The sequence below is a fragment of the Ovis canadensis genome, chromosome 26 (genome assembly GCF_042477335.2).
Source record: "Ovis canadensis isolate MfBH-ARS-UI-01 breed Bighorn chromosome 26, ARS-UI_OviCan_v2, whole genome shotgun sequence".
Lineage (NCBI taxonomy): Eukaryota > Metazoa > Chordata > Mammalia > Artiodactyla > Bovidae > Ovis > Ovis canadensis.
Genome location: NC_091270.1, coordinates 29,581,023 through 29,601,261, shown reverse-complemented (window position 1 = coordinate 29,601,261; position 20,239 = coordinate 29,581,023). Strand labels below are relative to the sequence as shown.

The window sequence follows — 20,239 nt, the reverse complement described above, 5'->3', positions numbered from 1 at the left end:
AACACAATAATAACTGGGAGCTTATTGAAAAGTAAATATCTGCTAATGGTGTCCCAAAAGGTAGACTATAAACTGGTAATAATATTCAGACCACATTAAATATTTTCAAGTGCCAGTTATAAACCACCAATCAAACATTTTAATATAATCAACTTCAGATGTGTAAAAACAAGTTCTTTGGTTTCATTTTTAAAGGCATGTATTTATGTTTTTCATTAGCCTTAATGTGTATTTGGAAGGACCTTAATTTCCAAGGCTCTAAACTTAAGAGGAAAAACTTAAATTCTCACGTGTCTCTTATCTTTCAATAGAGCCTCTGAATAAATACAGTATGAGAAAGTTTGAACCAAGCTATTTATCTGGACAGATTCTGATATGCTTGGCTGCTGCTGCTACTGCTGCTAAGTCGCTTCAGTCGTGTCCGACTCTGCGACCCCATAGACAGTAGCCCACCAGGTTCCGCAGTCCCTGGGATTCTCCAGGCAAGAATACTGGAGTGGGTTGCCATTTGATATGCTTGGCACTTAGGCAGAAAAGATAAGGCTAAGGTTTGTAAATCCAGTCTTATGAGTACGAAATGCTGCATGCACACAGCTGGAACTCGCAGCCCCTTTCTGGCCCCCTCGCATCTGCCAGCAACGCCATAATCAGGGCCCTTTCACACGGATAACTTACGTCCCCAGAGATGCTGGTTTGTGAGCCCGCGTCCAGGGTCTGTCTGGAGAGGGAGAGATGCGAGTTCACAGGACTGGATCTCAGGTCTGGCTCAGATGTGCCGATGCTCTGGTCCATGTGAAACCGCCCCTGCAGCTTAGCAAGGCTCTGTTCAGGAAACACAAAGCACTTCGTAGAGCCGAGCACTGAAGGGGGTGAAACTTCCCCACCAGGGAAAAATTACGTCGAAAGAGCTAATCTCAGTGGAAATAATTCCTTTATCTTAGTGGGTGTTTATCACTTTAAATGACTGACAAAAATAAGGGTATAAGACAGTTTTTGCACATACATGCAGACTCTGAAAATATGTGAGATCATATTAAAACAGGTTATCTTCTCTTTCTCAAGACAGCCTGGGAATTCTTCACCCTGTGAATCATGGTATCTTTATATTGAATAGATGCATTTCTTATTTTAAAAAATTTTTGAATTAATTTTTAATTGAAGTACAGTTGAATTATAATGTTGGGGTAATTACTGCTGTACAGCAAAGTGACTCGTTATACATACAAATGCATTTCTCTTTTTGAAAAATTTGTTAAAAAGTCTATTTTAATGAGGGCTACCCATTTTATGCAGTAGAAATTCTGGAGACATGGGATACCTATAATGCAATCTCACTTTAGATAAAGTAGGCAAACTTCCTACTGATGTCTACAGTCATGCCATTTGATATCTGGATAGGATCCAAGAGATTATTTAGCTCACGTAGACGTCAGAGATTAGGAGACTGAGGCCCAGAAGCTGCAGTCGATCAGTACCTGCAATGATGTTTGTTTTGGGAAAGTGCATAATTACAATTGAACATGGCTGCTGTCAGCATCCAGGTTTAATATAGGGAGTTTATTTTAGAGGGAAGATGTGAGCCAGTGATAGCATTAAAAATGAAAAATCTAAACTTCTACCAACAACCCCCCCCTTGCAAAACACTAACCAAAACCTAAGAAGCTCATTATTATCAGCTTTAAGAAGAGCCAGGATTTATTCCTGATGTATAAAATCCTCATGATAAGAAATTAGGACTATCAGAGATCTGATACTTGTTTTTCACCTAACCTCTATTTTCTTTCAAAGGCATTTTTATACAAAATATATATTTTTATACAAAATGTATGAGGGATAAAATGTAAATGGTCACATGGGATAATACATTACAAAAAGAACAATGAATCCTTTTAAAGACTTTGGACAAGTCTCTTCTACATTTTTCTTGTGAACAGTGAAAAGATGTATATTTTTCAAACCTATCTGGGATGACCACGAATTCAATTAATTTAGTAGGTCATGACTAGTATGTTTTAAAATGAAATAGAGGAGACTAGGAAATAAAATCAAAGTATACTACTAGTATCAAGAGCAAGCATATTTCTGTGAAATTTGGCGTGTGTGTGTATATCTACAGGTGAAGAAATTTGTGTTACTGTGTTTTGATGAAAAATATATTTCCTACTGTGGGTCATATCCAAAGAGGTTTGAAAGTCACAGAAGATATCTAAAGTCCTTTTCAGCTCTGTTGTTGATTTCTAGATCTATTACTTACTTTACATATTTTAGTAATTTAAAAGTTATCTAATTTTTAAACTTAATCTGGCCTATGTATAAATTCAAAGTTTACAGGAAGAATCAAATAGGACCTAAAATTGGTAAATTATGAGGGTCCAATGTAATCTGTACACGAACCATTAACTTTTTTTCAGGGATGACTGATTTAATCAGCAGGCTTGCTGTAGAACAACAAAAAGCGAATCCAAGTAAAGTTCTGTATTCGTTATGTGCATATTAGAACCATCTATTCTGAAGCAAGGCTGCCTGGGTTTGAACCTCGGTCCTGCCACTTATCCGATGTGTGACTTTCAGTAACTTAACTTCGCGGTACAGTGGTTTTCGTATCTGTAAGTTGAGGATAATAACAGAGGCTATCTTTAGGGCTGCCGTGAGAATTAAATGGAAGTATTTCTATGCAAAGCAGGCAGAAGACCGTCTGGCCCGAAGTCAGTATTTTAAGTATTTGCTATTATTACCGTTGTCTTTTATATTTAATTGCTTCTTGAAAGCTATTTTAAAAATCCCCCAATGCAAAATTATATGGGTTCAAGAATATTCACTTGTATTCAACCAGAATTTTGGAAACGGACATTAAGTAGCTGAATATTTTATTTAAATGCAGAGGCGCTGTTCACCGTGGGCTGAAACATTTTTTGAAAGACACAGACTAAATCCTCACCCAGCCAGGTGAAGAATTCCAAATATCTGAACTATTACAAAGAATTCTCAGTGCTTGTGATAATTATGGGATAGAAGGAGGGGAGGAGGAGGAAGAGATACCTCTTAAAAAAAACACTTGACTATATGTGCTATATATAGATGCAGAACACTGCTCCTGCAACGGCTGTTTTATCTACACGTGGGGCTGGACCAGTGGCGCTCAGGTCCGTAAGGTGAGGCGTGTACAGGTATGACCAGGGCGTCTAGTGCCATAGGGCTGTCTCCCAGGTGACTTCACAGGTTCCTCCCCCCACCCGCCCCGCCGCTGGCTCAGCGTCTCTCCGTGCCACGCCCAGCTAGCACTTGAGAATCTCCTGGGGTGGGGAGTAACTTTTCTAAGCTCCTTGCCCTCCCCCACTTCTCAAGGCCTATTATCTAGTTACTGATGGCAGGCGACATGCCCTTTCTGTATCCTGGGCTAAGGATCACTGGTTTAGATAACCCTGCCTATCAGGGCTCCACCTGAAGTTTGCAGTGAGTTGCAGGGCGCACCAAGATGGCAATCTCCATACACAGGCTCCAGGATCCACCAGGCCCTGCCTCAAAGGTCACCCAAAGCCAGCCTTCAAATAAGCATATTGGAGCCTTAGAGCTCATCTGTCCTCCTCCAAGGCAGCGGCTGGCTCAGTACCTGTAACCATCTCCAATGAGACAAAATTCCGTACGAATGGGGTGCAGGCGGGGGTGGGGGGGATGGGGTCCTGGTGGAAAGGGGCCATCCAGACTCTGTTGGAGAACTTTCTGCTCAAGGACGACTTCTGAGGCCCAAGAAGGTAGTAGTTTGGCTTGACCCACAAAAATGTTCTATCACATACCTGCATCAGATCTTGTTTTTCTTTTTCTCCTGAGCTAATAGCCTTTCTGATAGATTTCAGTTCCGTTAGGATGGCTTTGGCTTCACTGAGTTCATAGCCACTCTGGCCTCCAGACATTTTTTTATCAATTCTGTTAAAAGAGAGGGGGAAAAAATCAAAGAATGTCAGAGTACAGGCTAAACAGACCGCGGGAATTGGGTGTGGGGATGTCGTGGTTAGCTGATGTTTACTGCTTGGACTCACACACAGCAGCTTCAGGGTGGTGGTTTCTCCTCCTTTCTCTCCTGACCGCTTCGAGCTGAGACCCCTGCCACCCTCGACCTCATACCCAGCCCACTGCCATCAGTGTCAGGCTTCTTTCTTTCTTTCTTTATTGTTCAGGCTTCTTGTTTACGGTCTGGTTGGGTGGTCCCACTGCTGGCTGAACCCAAACCTCATCACACGCTGATCCTGGCAAAGGTTCGGGGCCCGGGGAACTGATTTAGCAGGAAGACAGAAATGCCAGTAAACTGAGCGAGCCCAGGAACCTTGGGATTCATCACTGCCATCTAATTTTACGTGCCGCGATGTCTGTGCAAAAACCTAGCACAGGGAAGAGTCTGGTGACCGTTAACAAAGGGTGGTGATTTTCGCTTATACTAGTGAGTATCCTATAGTGCTTGGATTGTTTGGTTAGTCCCCTGTTTCTTTTTAAATATATGAAAAGTATTCTGTTTTCATGACAGTTATGAGTCAAGATAACATTGCCTGTCTTGCTGAATGAGTTCAAATCTAGGAACAAGACGCAAGGGCAGATGTGTTCATTTGTCCATTAGTGTTGAATCAAGAGCTCCCAGTGAGCTTGTTGACTAGTACTTGGTAAGCAGTACTTGCTGACTGAACGTCCACATAGTTCACAGGGTCACCCTACGTCAGAGGATTTCAGGTAACTGAAGGGGTCACAGGGCCCAACCAAATGACTTATTCTTAAAAAGAAAAAAAGGCTAAAGTTCTTCATTATCACCTATGTAGCTTGGGACTCATCAGGAAAAACCTGGGCTTTACTTCAGAAACACATAGCCACCCCCTTGCCCCACCAGCCAACAGCGCTATGACACAACGATCTCGGGCATGTCCTTGTCTAATTCCCAGACTCTCCAGAGATACAGCACCTATTAAATCCCAGAAAATTGTCTCTGAGCTAATTTGGTTTAAAACATTTACTAATTTGTATTTATTTCAACGTGAAGGGTATAGTTTGAAAAAAAATTAACTAACGTCATATTATCTTATTCACTCTTCTAAAGTTTACTCAAATGAGGGCAGTTTGTAGATAACTTATTTTTACAAGTAGCATTTTAGAAAATATTTTATGGTGCTGAACAAGTAATTAAAGTCTGAAAGAACCTAATAAAATAAAATAAATCTCATCATAAATCAATTCTATAATAAAGTACATACAACCAGTGCCACTGGACGGGCCAAAGTGGAAATACGCCTGTCTTGCTGGTGTCCATCTACACACAAGCTACACTACTGCTGAGGGCCAAAGTCCAACTTGGGACCACAGTCTTAAATGAATGACACGGAGAATAAAACTACATTCATTCATCCAGCATAAATGATGGCACCAGGTGGACTGACAACCGGGGCTTAAACCGGTCCACACTCCACAAAATTATTCCATTTTACTGTGAGTGTGAAGTTGCAAAATCCTACAGCGGGATTCTGCTTAAATTTATCCCTGAAGTATATTTTCGGTCATAACCCCAAGTAAGATTCCCTTTAGTATCAGGAACGTTGGTTTCTTGAAAAATATGGTCTCTGGGTATAATAAATTATTATTCAGTGTTCTGGTAGTATGGTGGTAATCATTTGAACGAAAACAGCTTTACTCTGTCTATAGTTCAGATGCACGAGGGGCGTCTAACGTTAGATATGGTATCTCTCTGCTCTTGCTTCCTCAGATTAGAATCGCTGCAAGAGAAAGCCTGGGTTTCTACAACAAATGGCTATTGTTTTCTTGTGGAATGTTATTGACAGATTCTTAAACATGCCTTGGATTCCTATAAAAATTGCTTGCAAGCAAACTGCTTTGAAACAATATATCATTGTTACATTGATATAACAAAAACAGTAAGTTTGGCTAACCTTTAATCCTGGTGGTGACATGAGTTATAATTTCATGTGTCTTAAAAGTATGTAACTTGTGGCTAAATGCTTCCTGGTGTTCCTACCCTGACACCCTTCTGTATGTTGATGGACAACTGACTAAACAACACATTTAGGGGAAGCCAGGTCTGCCCAGGTTTTGCGGGTGCGCTGCAACCTCCGCAGAGGTTCTCTGAACAGAGCTGGACCTGAGAACCACGTGGGGGTCTTGGGATGGAGACCAGACACGTGTATTTTTTTTTAAAGAGCGCCTCAGATTATTCTAATATGCAGTCAGGCTGGAGAACCACCAGGGTGGGAGCATCTGAAAGAATCTCATGGTCATGATCACATGAGGTGAGCGTCAACACCAAAGACTGAGCCGGAATGCCAAGTGTCTGAGATGAAAGTCTCCTGGCTGGTAACGGAGCGGAGCGATGGGAGTCCTGAAATACAGCTCTTCAGCCAAACACACAGAACGATCTGCTCAGACGGCCCGGCCAGTGAACACGTGGGAATCTTTAAGGGGGTGACACCTTGCTGCCTCGGATGCTGCGGAGGCAGACGGAGGAAGGGCGTAAACCTACCTGGAGAGGGGCCCCTCGGGAAGCCCCAGTGAATCCCGCCTCACTGCTGGGGCCCCACACGGGGCCGTGGGAGAGAAGGGGTCTGGAAGGGCCGCCGGATGCCTTTCAAGGGATGATGGCTTCAGCCCTCCCCGAGGCCGTGGGCTGCGTGAACCGCCACCGCGTCCCTGCCTCGGAGACCCTGGGGTGGGCGCTGCGGGAGCTGGACGCCTGGGTGCACATCAGGGTCTGGGAACAGGGCAGGGAGCCCCAGTCCTCCAACCTGCCCTCCATCATCCGCATTCTCCTTTGACCTGGCTCAGCCTGGGGCCGGGTCCAGCGGACTTCAGCACAAAGCAGGAAAGGGCAGAGGGAACTCGGGGGCCTGGACATGCACTCGGCCCCTCCGCAGACACCCCTGACTGGCTCCGTGAGGGCGGGAGGCATCAGAGGCAGACAGGCCCCCTGGGTCGGGCTCCACAGAGAACCTGGTCACCCCAGCCTGTCCTGGGCCCCATCTCCCCGCTCCGTCTCTACCTAAGGCCGGCTGGGGGCCTGCGAGATGAAGCTGAGTCTCTCCCTTTGGTTTCCTTGGGTCTTCCACCCATTAGGTAAACTTCAGACCTTTTCAAAGTGTATAGTAGATTTTCCCGAGTGTTTTTTTATTGTTCTGTGGTTGATTGTTTTCTTGGGTTTTTTTTTTTTTTGGTGCCAAGCTTTGCGCCTCCTACTTGACTACTCTTTGAGGAAACTCTTATGTCGTCTGCCCTTCTGCTTTCTTTGGACTGGCTCAGCGGTCTTGGATTATTTGAGAGTTAATTTCATTATATTCATACTCACTGTTTCAGAGTAGCGAAGCCTTGTTCTTTATAGAGCAATTCCTGCTTCATCTGTGAGAGTTCTCGCTTCAGCTTTTTGACCTTTTGTGAGAAAATGTAAATATGAATGTTTGTAAATAATTAGCAACACAGTTTTAAAAGGTAACCTATTAGTAAACTATTAAACACATAAATACAGCCACTGGTTTAACGTTTACTCGACTCGTTTCCCCTGGATATAAATTCCATGGAAAGAGATTAATAAGTTTAGATTAGTGGTGATGTGTATTATTACTCAAAGTTGCTCTCCTTATCTTGTGTAGCAGAGTTGCTCTGAGCTGGGCATCATGACTGGCAGTGCCAGGCGGCACTTCTCTGGCCACCCCACGAAGGCCATTCCTCTGTTTTGTTCAGTTTGCAGTATTTTCCGAGAGCTGGAATTGTCTGTGTACTGGTTTCCTGGCTGTCCCCCATGGCAGAGTAAGCGGAATCACTTCGGCTGCACCCCCAAACTTGCAGAGTGACACCAGGTGAACACCACGGGGTTAATACATAATTTGTTGTCGAACGGGTAACAATTATTTTTTCCCCATTATCTTTGGAAATAAGAATACTAAAACCTCCAGGTCAGAGATATGGTACAAGCCTGGTTCAGTCACAAACTAAAGGTCTTCTCATGGGTGTCAGAAGCTTATTTCCATATAGTAAGTTGCAGCCTGAAGTTTTAAGCACGTTCTGTTGTATAGTAATTCCATGTGTTTTGCACTTTTATTTTCTGTTTACTCATTCCATAAATATGTGTTGAATCCCCACAGTGTGTCAGACCCTGGGTCTGAAAGTGTGAACACAACAGATCTGATCTTTGCCTTTATGGGTATAATAGAACAACGAGGGAGCCTGACAGTGAGCAAATAATCATCCATTGAAATAAACCTTACCAATTGCCATTGGTGATTGAAAAGAAAAGCACAGGATACTTTACGATATAAAATGGGGACAGAGGGACTTCCCTGGCCAGAAGGCCCATAGGCCTCACTGATAGAAGGGTCCCTGCTGGGTGGAGCTTGTGCACACACCCTAAGCTGCGTGGGGCCAGGGCAACCTCAGCAGGCGTCTGGGATTTAGAGATGTTGCCACTGCTGGGTTACAGAGGTGCTGTGTGGGGCAGGAGGTGGGATGGGAAAAGGAGGCCCGCTGATACAGCACCTGAAGCCACGCTGAGGATCTCTAAATTTCCTCCCAAGAACGATGAGAATCACAGTGGGATTGTAGAGCAGGAGCTGCTCCATGGCTGCAGAAGGCCACTGCGGTGACTACAATGGCCCAAAGGGGCTGTCCTATCTGCAAGGTGGGCGGGCGTGCTACAGGGGACGCTTCAGAGGTGGGACCCACAGCGAGGGGTGATGGCCCCAGGGTGGGCGGTGAGGGAGAAGATGTGCCAAAAGGGAAAGGGAAAGTAGCTCAGTTGCATCCAACTCTTTGAGACCCCATGACTACACAATCCATGGAATTCTCCAAGCCAGATTACTAGCCTGGGTAGCCTTTCCCTTCTCCAGGGGATCTTCCCGACCCAGGGATTGAACCCAGCTCTCCCACACTGCAGGCGGATTCTTTACCAGCTGAGCCACCAGGGAAGCCCAAGAATACTGAAGTGAGTAGCCTATCCCATCTCCAGCAGATCTTCCCGACACAGGAATTGAACGGGGGTCTCCTGCATTGCAGGTGGATTCTTTACCAGCTAAGCCACACGTCAGAGGTCACTTCCAAAACATGAAGATGCTCTCATGGGGAGGGGGACCGGATTTGTCCGGGGGGAAGATCAAGGGTTTCTGGTAAGACAATTATTTTTCTGATACCCGCGGCACTTCGGAAGCAATTGCAACTGTCCAGACTAGAGATATAGAAGGGAGGGTCACTGACATAAGGATGTGGTTTTTACATGCATGCGCATAAGTGAGATCATCTAGAGAGAGCGTGTGCGCAGAAGGGACAAAAGTTCAAAAACAGAACTCGGGTGTCTGCAGCGCTCAGAGATCCATGAGCGGAGGAGATACAGGACATGGTGAGGCAGAGGCAAGAGAAGCCAGGGAAACAGAGAGCACTGTGGACCAGAAGGGAAAAATGTCAAGAGGGAGAAGAGCCACTCTGAGGACTCAGACGATGAGGACGAGGGCAGTATGACACTCACGATTCTAGACTGTGAGGCCCAATATTTTGGATACAGTAGATGCTGCATAATTTACCTGCTGGGTTTACCAGAAGGCTTAACAGTTTGAGCCCTAATGCACTTCTATTGTGTTAGGGAAAAGGAAACAGAAATAATTGTGTTAGAAGAACATAAATGTCTGTGTGTGTGTAACCAAATCACTTTGCTGTATCAGAGGGATGAACAGCATTGCAAATCAACTATACTTCAATAAAAGTAAACTAAAACAATTGTGTTGCAGGGCCCAATTCCTAACTACACAGAGAGGTACAAATGATGCTCCTGGACCCCAAGGAGGAGAGGATTTCCCTGGCCAGGGCAGGAGGGCTGGCCTGGGAGAGGAGGATCTTGAAGGTGCTTTAACATTCACACAGAGCAACAAGCTCACACACACTGTCCAGCGAAGACACTGCAGTTTTAGCATCAGACTCTGACCACATCAGGAGCCATCAACAATCTCAGTTCAGTCCACGTGCGATTCTACTTTTGACAGCACTCTCAAACAGTTTTCTACCAAAGAAGACCAGCATTTTCACTTAAAAAGAACAATAGCAGCAGCAGCAGAAATCCAAAAGATCAATAGTAACTCAACTAGCTGGGCTGAAACTTGTGTCCACCTTTGGAAACACAGTTGATACAAGCATGATGCTATCTATCTATTGAGCCCTCTTGGAACAACCAAATTAAAAGTGTCTCTCACAGACATAAAACTTGAAAATCATTTGGACTTCGATGACACACCCATCTAATTTCTTTCAAAAATGATCATTTAAGGACTTCCCTGGTGCTCCAGTGGATGGGAATCTGCCAGTCAATGCAGGAGACACGTGTTCCACCCCTGGTCCGAGAAGATCCCACGTGTCACGGAGCGACTAGGAGTGTACACCACAGCTACCCAGCCTGCGTGCTGCAACTATTGAAACCGGTGTGCCTAGAGTCTGTGCTCTGCAACGAGAGGCCACTGCCAAGAAGAGTTGCTCCTGCTCACTGCAACTAGAGAAAGCCCATGCACAGCAACAAAGGTTCAGAGCAGTCCAAAGAAAAAATTTTTTTTTAATGATCATTTAAAATTTAAATAAATTTCTGACAACTCAGACTCTGCTCTGCTTAAGTGACGTGAGGCTGTATTGTGTGCTGGGTAACAATGATGGAGGAGACTGACGCACCTGTGCTTTCCTTTCTCCTCCATTCTTTACTTTACCTACACTTGGCTGGAAGCTACTGCTTTTATCCTGGGGAGGCTTCTGAACGGATTACATGAGTGATTCTCAGCTGCCTAACACCAAGGTGCATTTTATTTTGTTAAGGATGAAAACATTTGATTCTATTATAATGATAAGTGAAAACAGGTATTATTTCCAACTCAATGTTATTTGGGATTGTTTCTGGTTTTCAAGAGTTTGGTCTTGGGACTTCCCAGGTGGCCCAGGGGCTAACACTCCTTGCTCCCAACCCAGGGGTTGCGGGTTTGATCCCTGGTCAGGAAACTAGATTCCACATGCAGCCAAATAAAGATCCTACATGCTGAAACTGAAAAAACTCCCGCATGCTGCAGCTAAGACTTGGTGCAGCCAAATAAATAAATAACAGAAAGATTTAAAAATAAATAAGAAAAATAAAATAGAACCCATTTCCATTTCTTATATAGGTCAAAGTTGCAAATGGAAATGTTAGAATACAATTGTATTTTTTAAAAAAGAGAGTTAGATTGTTAAATGTCCAATACCTTTTCTTCTCAGAGAACCATTTGACATCTTTAGCTATCACTGTTTTCTACTCTCATTCTCCAACCCAGTTTCAATGCAGGACACAGAACATAAAAACAAATACCCTCAGGTCACAGCAAAGGGTTACGCTAGTGCTGACTGGCACGTTTAGCACAATGAGGACTCTCAGTTCAGTTCAGTTCAGTCGCTCAGTCGTGTCCGACTCTTTGCGACCCCATGGATTGCAGCACGCCAGGCGTCCCTGTCCATCACCAACTCGCAGAGTTTACTCAAACTCACGTCCATTCAGTCAGCAATGTCATCCAACCATCTCAACCTCTGTCGTCCCCTTCTCCCACCGCCTTAAATCTTTCCCAGCATGAGGGTCTTTTCTAATGAGTCAGCTCTTTGCATCAGGTGGCCAAAGGATTGGAGTTTCAGCCTCAGCGTCAGTCCTTCCAGTGAATATTCAGGACTGATTTCCTTTAGGATTGACTGGCTGGATCTCCTTGCAGTCCAAGGGACTCTCAAAAGTCTTCTCCAACACCACAGTTCAGAAGCATCAATTCTCTGGCACTCAGCCCTCTTTATAGTCCAACTCTCACATCCATACATGACTGCTGGAAAAACCATAGCCTTGACTAGACAAACCTTTTTTGGCAAGTAATGTCTCTGCTTTTTAATATGCTGCCTAGGTTGGTCATAACTTTTCTTCCAAGGAGCAAGTGTCTTTTAATTTCATGGCTGCAATCACCATCTGCAGTGATTTTGGACCCCCCCAAAATAAAGTCTGTCATTGTTTCCACTGTTTCCCCATCTATTTCCCATGAAGTGATGGGACCAGATGTCATGATCTTAGTTTTCTGAATGTTGAGTTTTAAGCCAACTTTTTCACTCTCCACTTTCACTTTCATCAAGAGGCTCTTTAGTTCCTCTTCAATTTCTGCCATAAGGGTGGTGTCATCTGCATATCTGAGGCTATTGATGTTTCTCCTGGCATTCTTGATTCCAGCTTGTGCTTCATCAAGCCTAGCATTTCTCATGATGTACTCTGCATATAAGTTAAACTAGCAGGGTGACAATATACAGCCTTGATATGCTCCTTTTCCTATCTGGAACCAGTCTGTTGTTCCATGTCCAGTTCTAACTGTTGCTTCCTGACCTACATACAGATTTCTCAAAAGGCAGGTCAGGTGATCTGGTATTCCCATCTCTTTCAGAATTTTCCAGAGTTTATTGTGATCCACACAGTCAAAGGCTTTGGCATAGTCAATAAAGCAGAAATAGATGTTTTTCTGGAACTCTCTTGCTTTTTCCATGATCCAATGGATGTTGGCAATTTGATTCTGGTTCCTCTGCCTTTTCTAAAAATGTGGACTAAAAAATTATGGATGAAAATAATGTGGACTCTCTAAAAAAAACATGGACTCTACTTGGAGGCAAAGATGAGAGGTAACATTCTAGGCACTTCACGTGTTCCAGGCACTGTCCTCTCAATTCTCACAACTACTCTATTAGACAGATACAGTTTTAATGCTTATTTCACAAGTAAGGGATCTCAGTACTAAAGCGAATAAGTAATCCACTGAAGTTACTCTGCTACTAAGCAACAGAGAGTGGTCTAGAACCCTGGAGAATTTTTGAAAACTATAATTATAAAGGTTTTAGTTATCAGTGGTATGATAATATATGTAAGATCAAAGACAATCTTTGTTGCTCAGTCAGTAAGTTATGTACGACTCTTTGAGACCCCATGGGACTGCAGCACGCCAGTCTCCCCTGTCCTTCATTATATCCTGGAGTTTGCTCAAACTCATGTCCATTGATTCAATGATGCCATCCAACCATCTCATCCTCTGTTGCCCCCTTTTCGTCCTGCCCTCAATCTTTCCCAGTATCAGGGTCTTTTCCAATGAGTCTGCTCTTCACATCAGGTGGCCAAAGTATTGGAGCTTCAGCGTCAGTTCTTCCAGTGAATATTCAGGACTGATTTCCTTTAGGAATGACTGGCTTGATCTCTTCACTGTCCAAGGGATTCTCAAGAGTCTTCTCCAGCACCACAATTCAAAAGCATCAGGTCTTCAGCTCTCAGCCTTCTTTGTGATCCAACTCTCACATCCGTACATGACTACAGGAAAAACCATAGCTTTGACTATATGGACCTCTGTCGGCAAAGACAAACTAGACCTGTAGCAAAATGGCCCACATAAAAACCTAACAAATAAGCTAAGCATAAGGACGTCACTCATGTCTAGTCAAGAGACAATCCCTATTGGTAGCAATTTACATTCTCAGAAGGCATATTTCTTCCTATTTGAAGCACATAGTTATGGTTTTCGTAGGTTAGTTACAGCATTGGTTACAGCGCCATTGTTTGACGAGCACATGAGCTAACTCTGTTCACAGTTACAAACTAACCCCTACGGTGAACCACTATTCTTTTAGAATCTATGGACACAACTACAAATAGGTGAGATTGTGGATAGCTCTTCTGAGTCCATCACCATTGGTAAAAATAATTCAAAGTGAATTAATATTAACAACGTATGAGTAAATATATTTAAGAACAAAAGACAGCACACTGTTATCAATAGCAGTGCCCAGGAACCAGCTATGTATTTTGCATGGAGAGCAAATAATTTAACCAAAGGAGCGTTTGCTTCCTTTTTGACACAACTAGAAGTTGGTTCATAGAGCACATGCTGTAGTGACATGCTGGAAGTCTCGAATGTGAGACTTCCCTGGTGGTCCAGCGGTTAAGACTCTGCCTTCCAATGCAGGGGGTGCAGGTTAGATCGCTGGGTGAGGACCTGAGATGCCTCCCAGCCAATACACCAAAACATAAAGCAGAAACAATACTGTACCAAATTCAATAAAGACTAAAAATAATCTAAAACATTAACTAAGTTAATAAAAAAATTTCTCAACTGCATCTGTATTTCTAAAGAAATTTACACTTTTACACTTCCAACATTGTATTTCAGTTTGATAAACAATCAGTAAAAGCGAATTTTGGTCAAAATTCACCAAAATTTTCCTGCATCAAGTTTTTACCAAATCCCACTTATTTGTAATTTTTGCTATGAACTTTTTAAAATATCAGTTTAGTTGAAGGTTTAGTTTATGTAAGATATTCTCCTATCATAAGTATCCATAATGAACAAATGAAATGATGAATTTTGGCTTTGTAAGTATCTATAATTAACAAATGAAATAATAAATTTTGGTATAAATTTTTCACATTCCTCATCTTAAAAAAAAGGTGTTTTTTTGTTTTTTTTCTTTTACAAAAACTTGAACAAGTCAAGTGGGCCTTGGAAAGCATCACTACGAACAAAGCTAGTGGAGGTGATGGAATTCCAGTGGAGCTCTTTCAAATCCTGAAAGATGATGCTGTGAAAGTGCTGCACTCAATATGCCAGCAAATTTGCAAAACTCAGCAGTGGCCCCAGGACTGGAAAAGGTCAGTTTTCATTCCAATTCCAAAGAAAGGCAATGCCAAAGAATGCTCAAACTACCGCACAATTGCACTCATCTCGCATGCTAGTAAAGTAATGCTCAAAATTCTCCAAGCCAGGCTTCAGCAACACGTGAACTGTGAACTTCCTGATGTCCAAGTTGGTTTTAGAAAAGGCAGAGGAACCAGAGATCAAATTGCCAACATCTGCTGGATTATGGAAAAAGCAAGAGAGTTCCAGAAAAACATCTATTTCTGCTTTACTGACTATGCCAAAGCCTTTGACTGTGTGGATCACAACAAACTCTGGAAAATTCTTAAAGAGATGGGAATACCAGACCACCTGACCTGCCTCTTAAGAAATCTGTATGCAGGTCAGGAAGCAACAGTTAGAACTGGACATGGAACAACAGACTGGTTCCAAATAGGAAAAGGAGCATATCAAGGTTGTATATTGTCACCCTGCTTATTTAACTTCTATGCAGAGTACATCATGAGAAACGCTGGGCTGGAAGAAGCACAAGCTGGAATCAAGATTGCCGGGAGAAATATCAATAACCTCAGATATGCAGATGACACCACCCTTATGGCAGAAAGTGAAGAGGAACTCAAAAGCCTCTTGATGAAAGTGAAAGAGGAGAGTGAAAAAGTTGGCCTAAAGCTCAACATTCAGAAAACTAAGATCATGGCATCTGGTCCCATCACTTCATGGGAAATAGATGAGGAAACAGTGGAAACAATGGCAGACTTTATTTTTTGGAGCTCCAAAATCACTGCAGATGGTGATTGCAGCCATGAAATTAAAAGACGCTTACTCCTTGGAAGAAAAGTTATGGTCAACCTAGATAGCATATTCAAAAGCAGAGACATTACTTTGTCGACTAAGGTCTGTCTAGTCAAGGCTATGGTTTTTCCTGTGGTTATGTATGGATATGAGAGTTGGACTGTGAAGAAGGCTGAGTGCCAAAGAACTGATGCTTTTGAACTGTGGTGTTGGAGAAGACTCTTGAGAGTCCCTTGGACTGCAAGGAGATCCAACCAGTCCATTCTGAAGGAGATCAGCCCTGGGATTTCTTTGGAAAGAATGATGCTGAAGCTGAAACTCCAGTACTTTGGCCACCTCATGCGAAGAGTTGACTCATTGGAAAAGACTCTGATGCTGGGAGGGATTGGGGACAGGAGGAGAAGGGGACGACAGAGGATGAGATGGCTGGATGGCATCACTTGACTCGATGGACATGAGTCTGAGTGAACTCCGGGAGTTGGTGATGGACAGGGAGGCCTGGCGTGCTGCGATTCATGAGGTCGCAAAGAGTCGGACACAACTGAGCGGCTGAACTGAACTGAACTGAACTGATTCTCTAAAAATGATGAGTATATTATTAAAGAGCTTAATTTATTCATTTCACCTTTTCAACAACTAGACGCCAGGAAGGACTGCCATCCCATTAGCCTGAGGAGGAAACTAAAGCCTGGTGATCACCAACACCTACGACCATAACATAATATACAGCAGATGTTTTAGACTGAGGCTCCTATGTACCTGGTCCCCAAATACTTGACCCACTTGCTCTAATTCAATAAAAAGAAATAAAGCACACCTGCTAATATTGTTACATTAAAACAATGCGGTATGAAACCAGTGCTAGGCTTTGTACGAAAAACTGTTACTAGAACCCAAAATGGAGACAGGTCCTATAAGACACCAAAGCAATGAGGAGCTAGCTAATTCTTGAGTTATTATTTTTGTGAGTCCTCTGAACTGCAAAGAGATCAAACCAATCAATCCTGAAAGAAATCAATCCTGAATGCTGAAGCATTCAGGAAGCTGAAGCTGAAGCTCCAATACTTTGGCCACCCAAAGTCAAGAGCCAACTCATTGGAAAAGACTCTGATGCTGGGAAAGATTGAAGGCAGGAGAAGGGGACGACAGAGGATGAGATGGTTGGATGGCATCACCGACTCTATGAACAGGAGTTTGAACAAACTCTAAGAGATAGTGGAGGACAGAGAAGCCTGGTGTGCTGCCGTCCATGGCATCAGAAAGAGTCAGACACGACTGAGCGACTGCACAATTTCTGTGGCATTACTTTGTGAAAGGCATGGGTACATGCAAGGACTTCTCCGGGATAGGCGAGCCAAGAAAAGCTAGGTTGTCAAAATCCAGGAAACTCGGCTCAAGCTATCCAGGCACTTCAGAACACCTGCTGCTACTGCTGCTAAGTCACTTCAGTCGTGTCCGACTCTGTGCGACCCCATAGACGGCAGCATACCAGGCTCCGCCATCCCTGGGATTCTCCAGGCAAGAAAACTGGAGTGGGTTGCCATTTCCTTCTCCAATGCATGAAAGTGAAAAGTGAAAGTGAAGTCGCTCAGTCGTGTCCGACCCTCAGCGACCCCATGGACTGCAGCCTTCCAGGCTCCTCCGCCCATGAGATTTTCCAGGGAAGAGTACTGGAGTGGAGTGCCATTGCCTCTTGGGCATTCTCAAAGAGCTACCTCGCCAGAACATGCCCACGTGGCAGAGAGAGGGCACCATCTGCCTTGCCACGTTCAAACCATGATATGGCTAAAAGCATCACAAGAGAATGTGGACCATGAGGGCCCATGTGCTGTGGAAGCATTCCTATTAAAAGGCATTTTCACTGACAGGAAGTGTTGGACAAGCACCTCCTCCTTAATGGAAGAGAGGCTCTCATCTTTCACTCCAGTTACTCGTGAATTCTTCCTCCCCCTTCTTGAGGGGAGTGCCTTGTCGAGAAGGGCACTCCTCCCGACTCACTCTGTCATCCCACAGCGATGACACACAAGTGAACACAGGCTCCTAAGCGCGCATTAAACCTGCCGCAAAATAAGCTTTATCGGAGGGGTTCTGCGGCATCAGGTGATGGGTCTGGGGGACGTGACTCCGTGGGGTCTACTGGGATCTCTCCCAGTTACACAGGGCTCCGTTTCCTCCGGCGGCTATTGGTGTGAGGCAACCTGTATGCTCTCGTTTATTCTTTTTTGAATAATTTTATTTATTTCGGCTGTGGTGGGCTTTTGCTGTGCAGGCGTTTCTCTAGTGGCGGCGAGGGGGGCTACTCTCTAGTTGTGAGGGCGTCTCCTTGCAGCGGCTTCTCTCGCTGTGGGGTACAGGCTCCAGGGCATGCGCGCGCAGCAGTTTTCGGCTCCCGGCGCTACAGGCTCCACAGCCGCAGCACAGGGGCTTGCTGCCCCGAGGCATTATGGGCTCTTCCCGGAACAGGGATCAAACCCACATATCGTGCGTTGGCCGATGGACTCTCTACCACTGAGCCACGAGGGAAGCCCTGCTTTTGTTTTAAATAACCCGTCTCTTAGTTTGCATCTTTTCTGAAATGGGATTTAAAGAGGCAGACTACCATAGCCTGTTGAGGTATTCCATATACAATATGAGGTACTGCATTTATGTTCAAAGAAAAGAACTGTGAAGAATGGTTAACATTTTAAAGGGGAAGCAATAATACGTAGTGACGTCAGAGATGGGCACAGGTCCAGGGAGTACTGAAGTTTAGCAAGGGTAAGTTTTGACAACATACCTTCACCCGTCGTCCCACCCCAGCCTTTTTTTAGATAAGATGTCTGCCTGAGAGATTATAGAAATGTACAGACAAGACACAGAGACGCAGAAACGAGGTGTCCCACAAACCGCTCATGAGCTCCTGGAGGAACAGACAGAGAAATGAAGGCGGGTGGACAGGGCAAAGGGCTGTTTGTGGCAGAAAAGAAAACTTCCAACAGTGACTTCATAAATTACACCCAAAAGTCCACACCAAAGAGGTTTGCTTCCAGAAAGTATAGATGGACTTTCTTCATACGTTTTCTGAGAACAAATAGAAATGTTGTGAGGTTAAACAAACAAACATCTATTTGCACACACTGGAGAATTACCAAGACAGCAAGAACTTCTGTTAAAGAGCCAAATGATAAGAGAGGCCTCATAGGCAAGATCCAAACTTGGCATCAGTTTTCCTTCTGAGGCATCTGCGTACGTGATCGAGAAAGTGAAAAGCTGGGAAAATGCAGCGACCGGGAGCCTGACACGCAGAGAAGCACTGGCTGTTCCTCAGAGCCAAGGGCTCCAGCCTCAATCAGCCTGCTTCCTCAGGAAACAGCCCAGGAATTCCACTGGGATTCTGAAGACCTTTGACCTAAGAGAAAGGGTGCTTGGGAAATAGACCCACTCTGAGGAAAATGAATGAAGCCCAAAGACTTCCCTGTGGGTTCGATTCCCAGTCGGGTCACAAATTCCCCTTATGCCACGGGTGTGGTGAAAAAGTTAAAAGAAGGAGAAGAATGAAGCCCAGAATTCAGAAAACTCAAACCCTGACTGAATGGAAGTTATCTGCCCCTGAACTAACTTCCTCTAAGAAGCAAAAGTAAATCCTCTTTGAAGGATAACAAGATCATCCCAAACCTTAAATTATCTTTATTCTCTTTCATACATAATATATGGCTCTTAATTAAAAGCAAGCAGCTGTTGAGAGGTCAAATACTGACCAAAAATCCAGAGAAAAAAACCCAGACCAGACCGAAGAATTCAACACGTAAGTTTTAGATATTATACTAATCAAGACATGGAATTTTAGAATAACTGTGATTATTTTGTTCAAAAAATTATTACATTGATGTGCAGAATTTGGGCAAGTAACTAAAAACAAAAAATAAACAAATTTTAGAATTGAAAACGTGTGGTGGAATTAAGCTGAATAAAGGATAAGAAAATCCCTAACTGTTTAAAAACTAAGCAGAACACTCTGATGAGAAATCATAAAGAAATCAGGAAATATTTTGCACTGGTTGACTAACAAGGCCGGAAACTGTGTGTGAGTATCTGCTCGAGTGTATTTTAACACAGCAATTCCACTCCTAGTTGCATAACCAACAAAAACGCGTACATCTGTGAACCCAAAGGCATGTGTAACAGACACACACAGTAAGATGCAAGTTATTAATTACTAGCAATTTGTGTAAACTCTAACGTACATCAATAGTAGAAGAAATGAAGGATTCATGGTATCTATACAAAGGTGGGATGGTTTACACGAAATAAAAGTGTATGTGGATGAATCTCAGAATGTTGAACAAGGGTCCAGTGGTTGAGACTCCAAGCTCCCAATGCAGGGAGCAGTGGGTTCGACCCCTGGTCAGGGAACTGGATTCCACATTCGGCAAGTAAGAGACCCTGTGGTTCAGCTAAAACCCAACACAGGCAAAATAAATTAAAATAATAATAATAAATTTTTAAAAATACATAAGAAATGTTGAACAAAAGAAGCCATCAGTAATCCATGTGGTAGCAGTTCAGTTTCACAAAGTTCAAAGCAGGCAGGAAATTGATTTACAGCATTGTCAATAAAGGTCACTAGTGTCACCTTTAGGGAGAAGGACAAGGGCGACAAGGGAATACCATGGGGGCTTCTGGGGTCACGGCAATAATCTCTTTCATGACCTATGCAAGGGTTGCATGAGTTTATTTACTTGGTGAGCAGTCTTTAAGACTCCAAAACTCAAGGATAAACAAGCTGTGACCTTAACAGC

The 20,239-nt window shown here is 43.7% G+C and overlaps 1 protein-coding gene across 1 annotated transcript in view; it reads right to left on the bottom strand.

Annotated features, from left to right (window-relative positions):
* Positions 1-20,239, bottom strand: part of WWC2 (WW and C2 domain containing 2) — a 148,914-nt gene that overhangs the window by 42,645 nt on the left and 86,030 nt on the right. The window contains exons 5-7 of the mRNA XM_069573191.1: positions 7,331-7,410; positions 3,795-3,924; positions 676-822 (exon numbers count right to left, since the gene is read on the bottom strand). Coding sequence (XP_069429292.1) covers positions 676-822; positions 3,795-3,924; positions 7,331-7,410 — 357 coding nt within the window. The remainder of the gene's footprint in view (positions 1-675; positions 823-3,794; positions 3,925-7,330; positions 7,411-20,239) is intronic.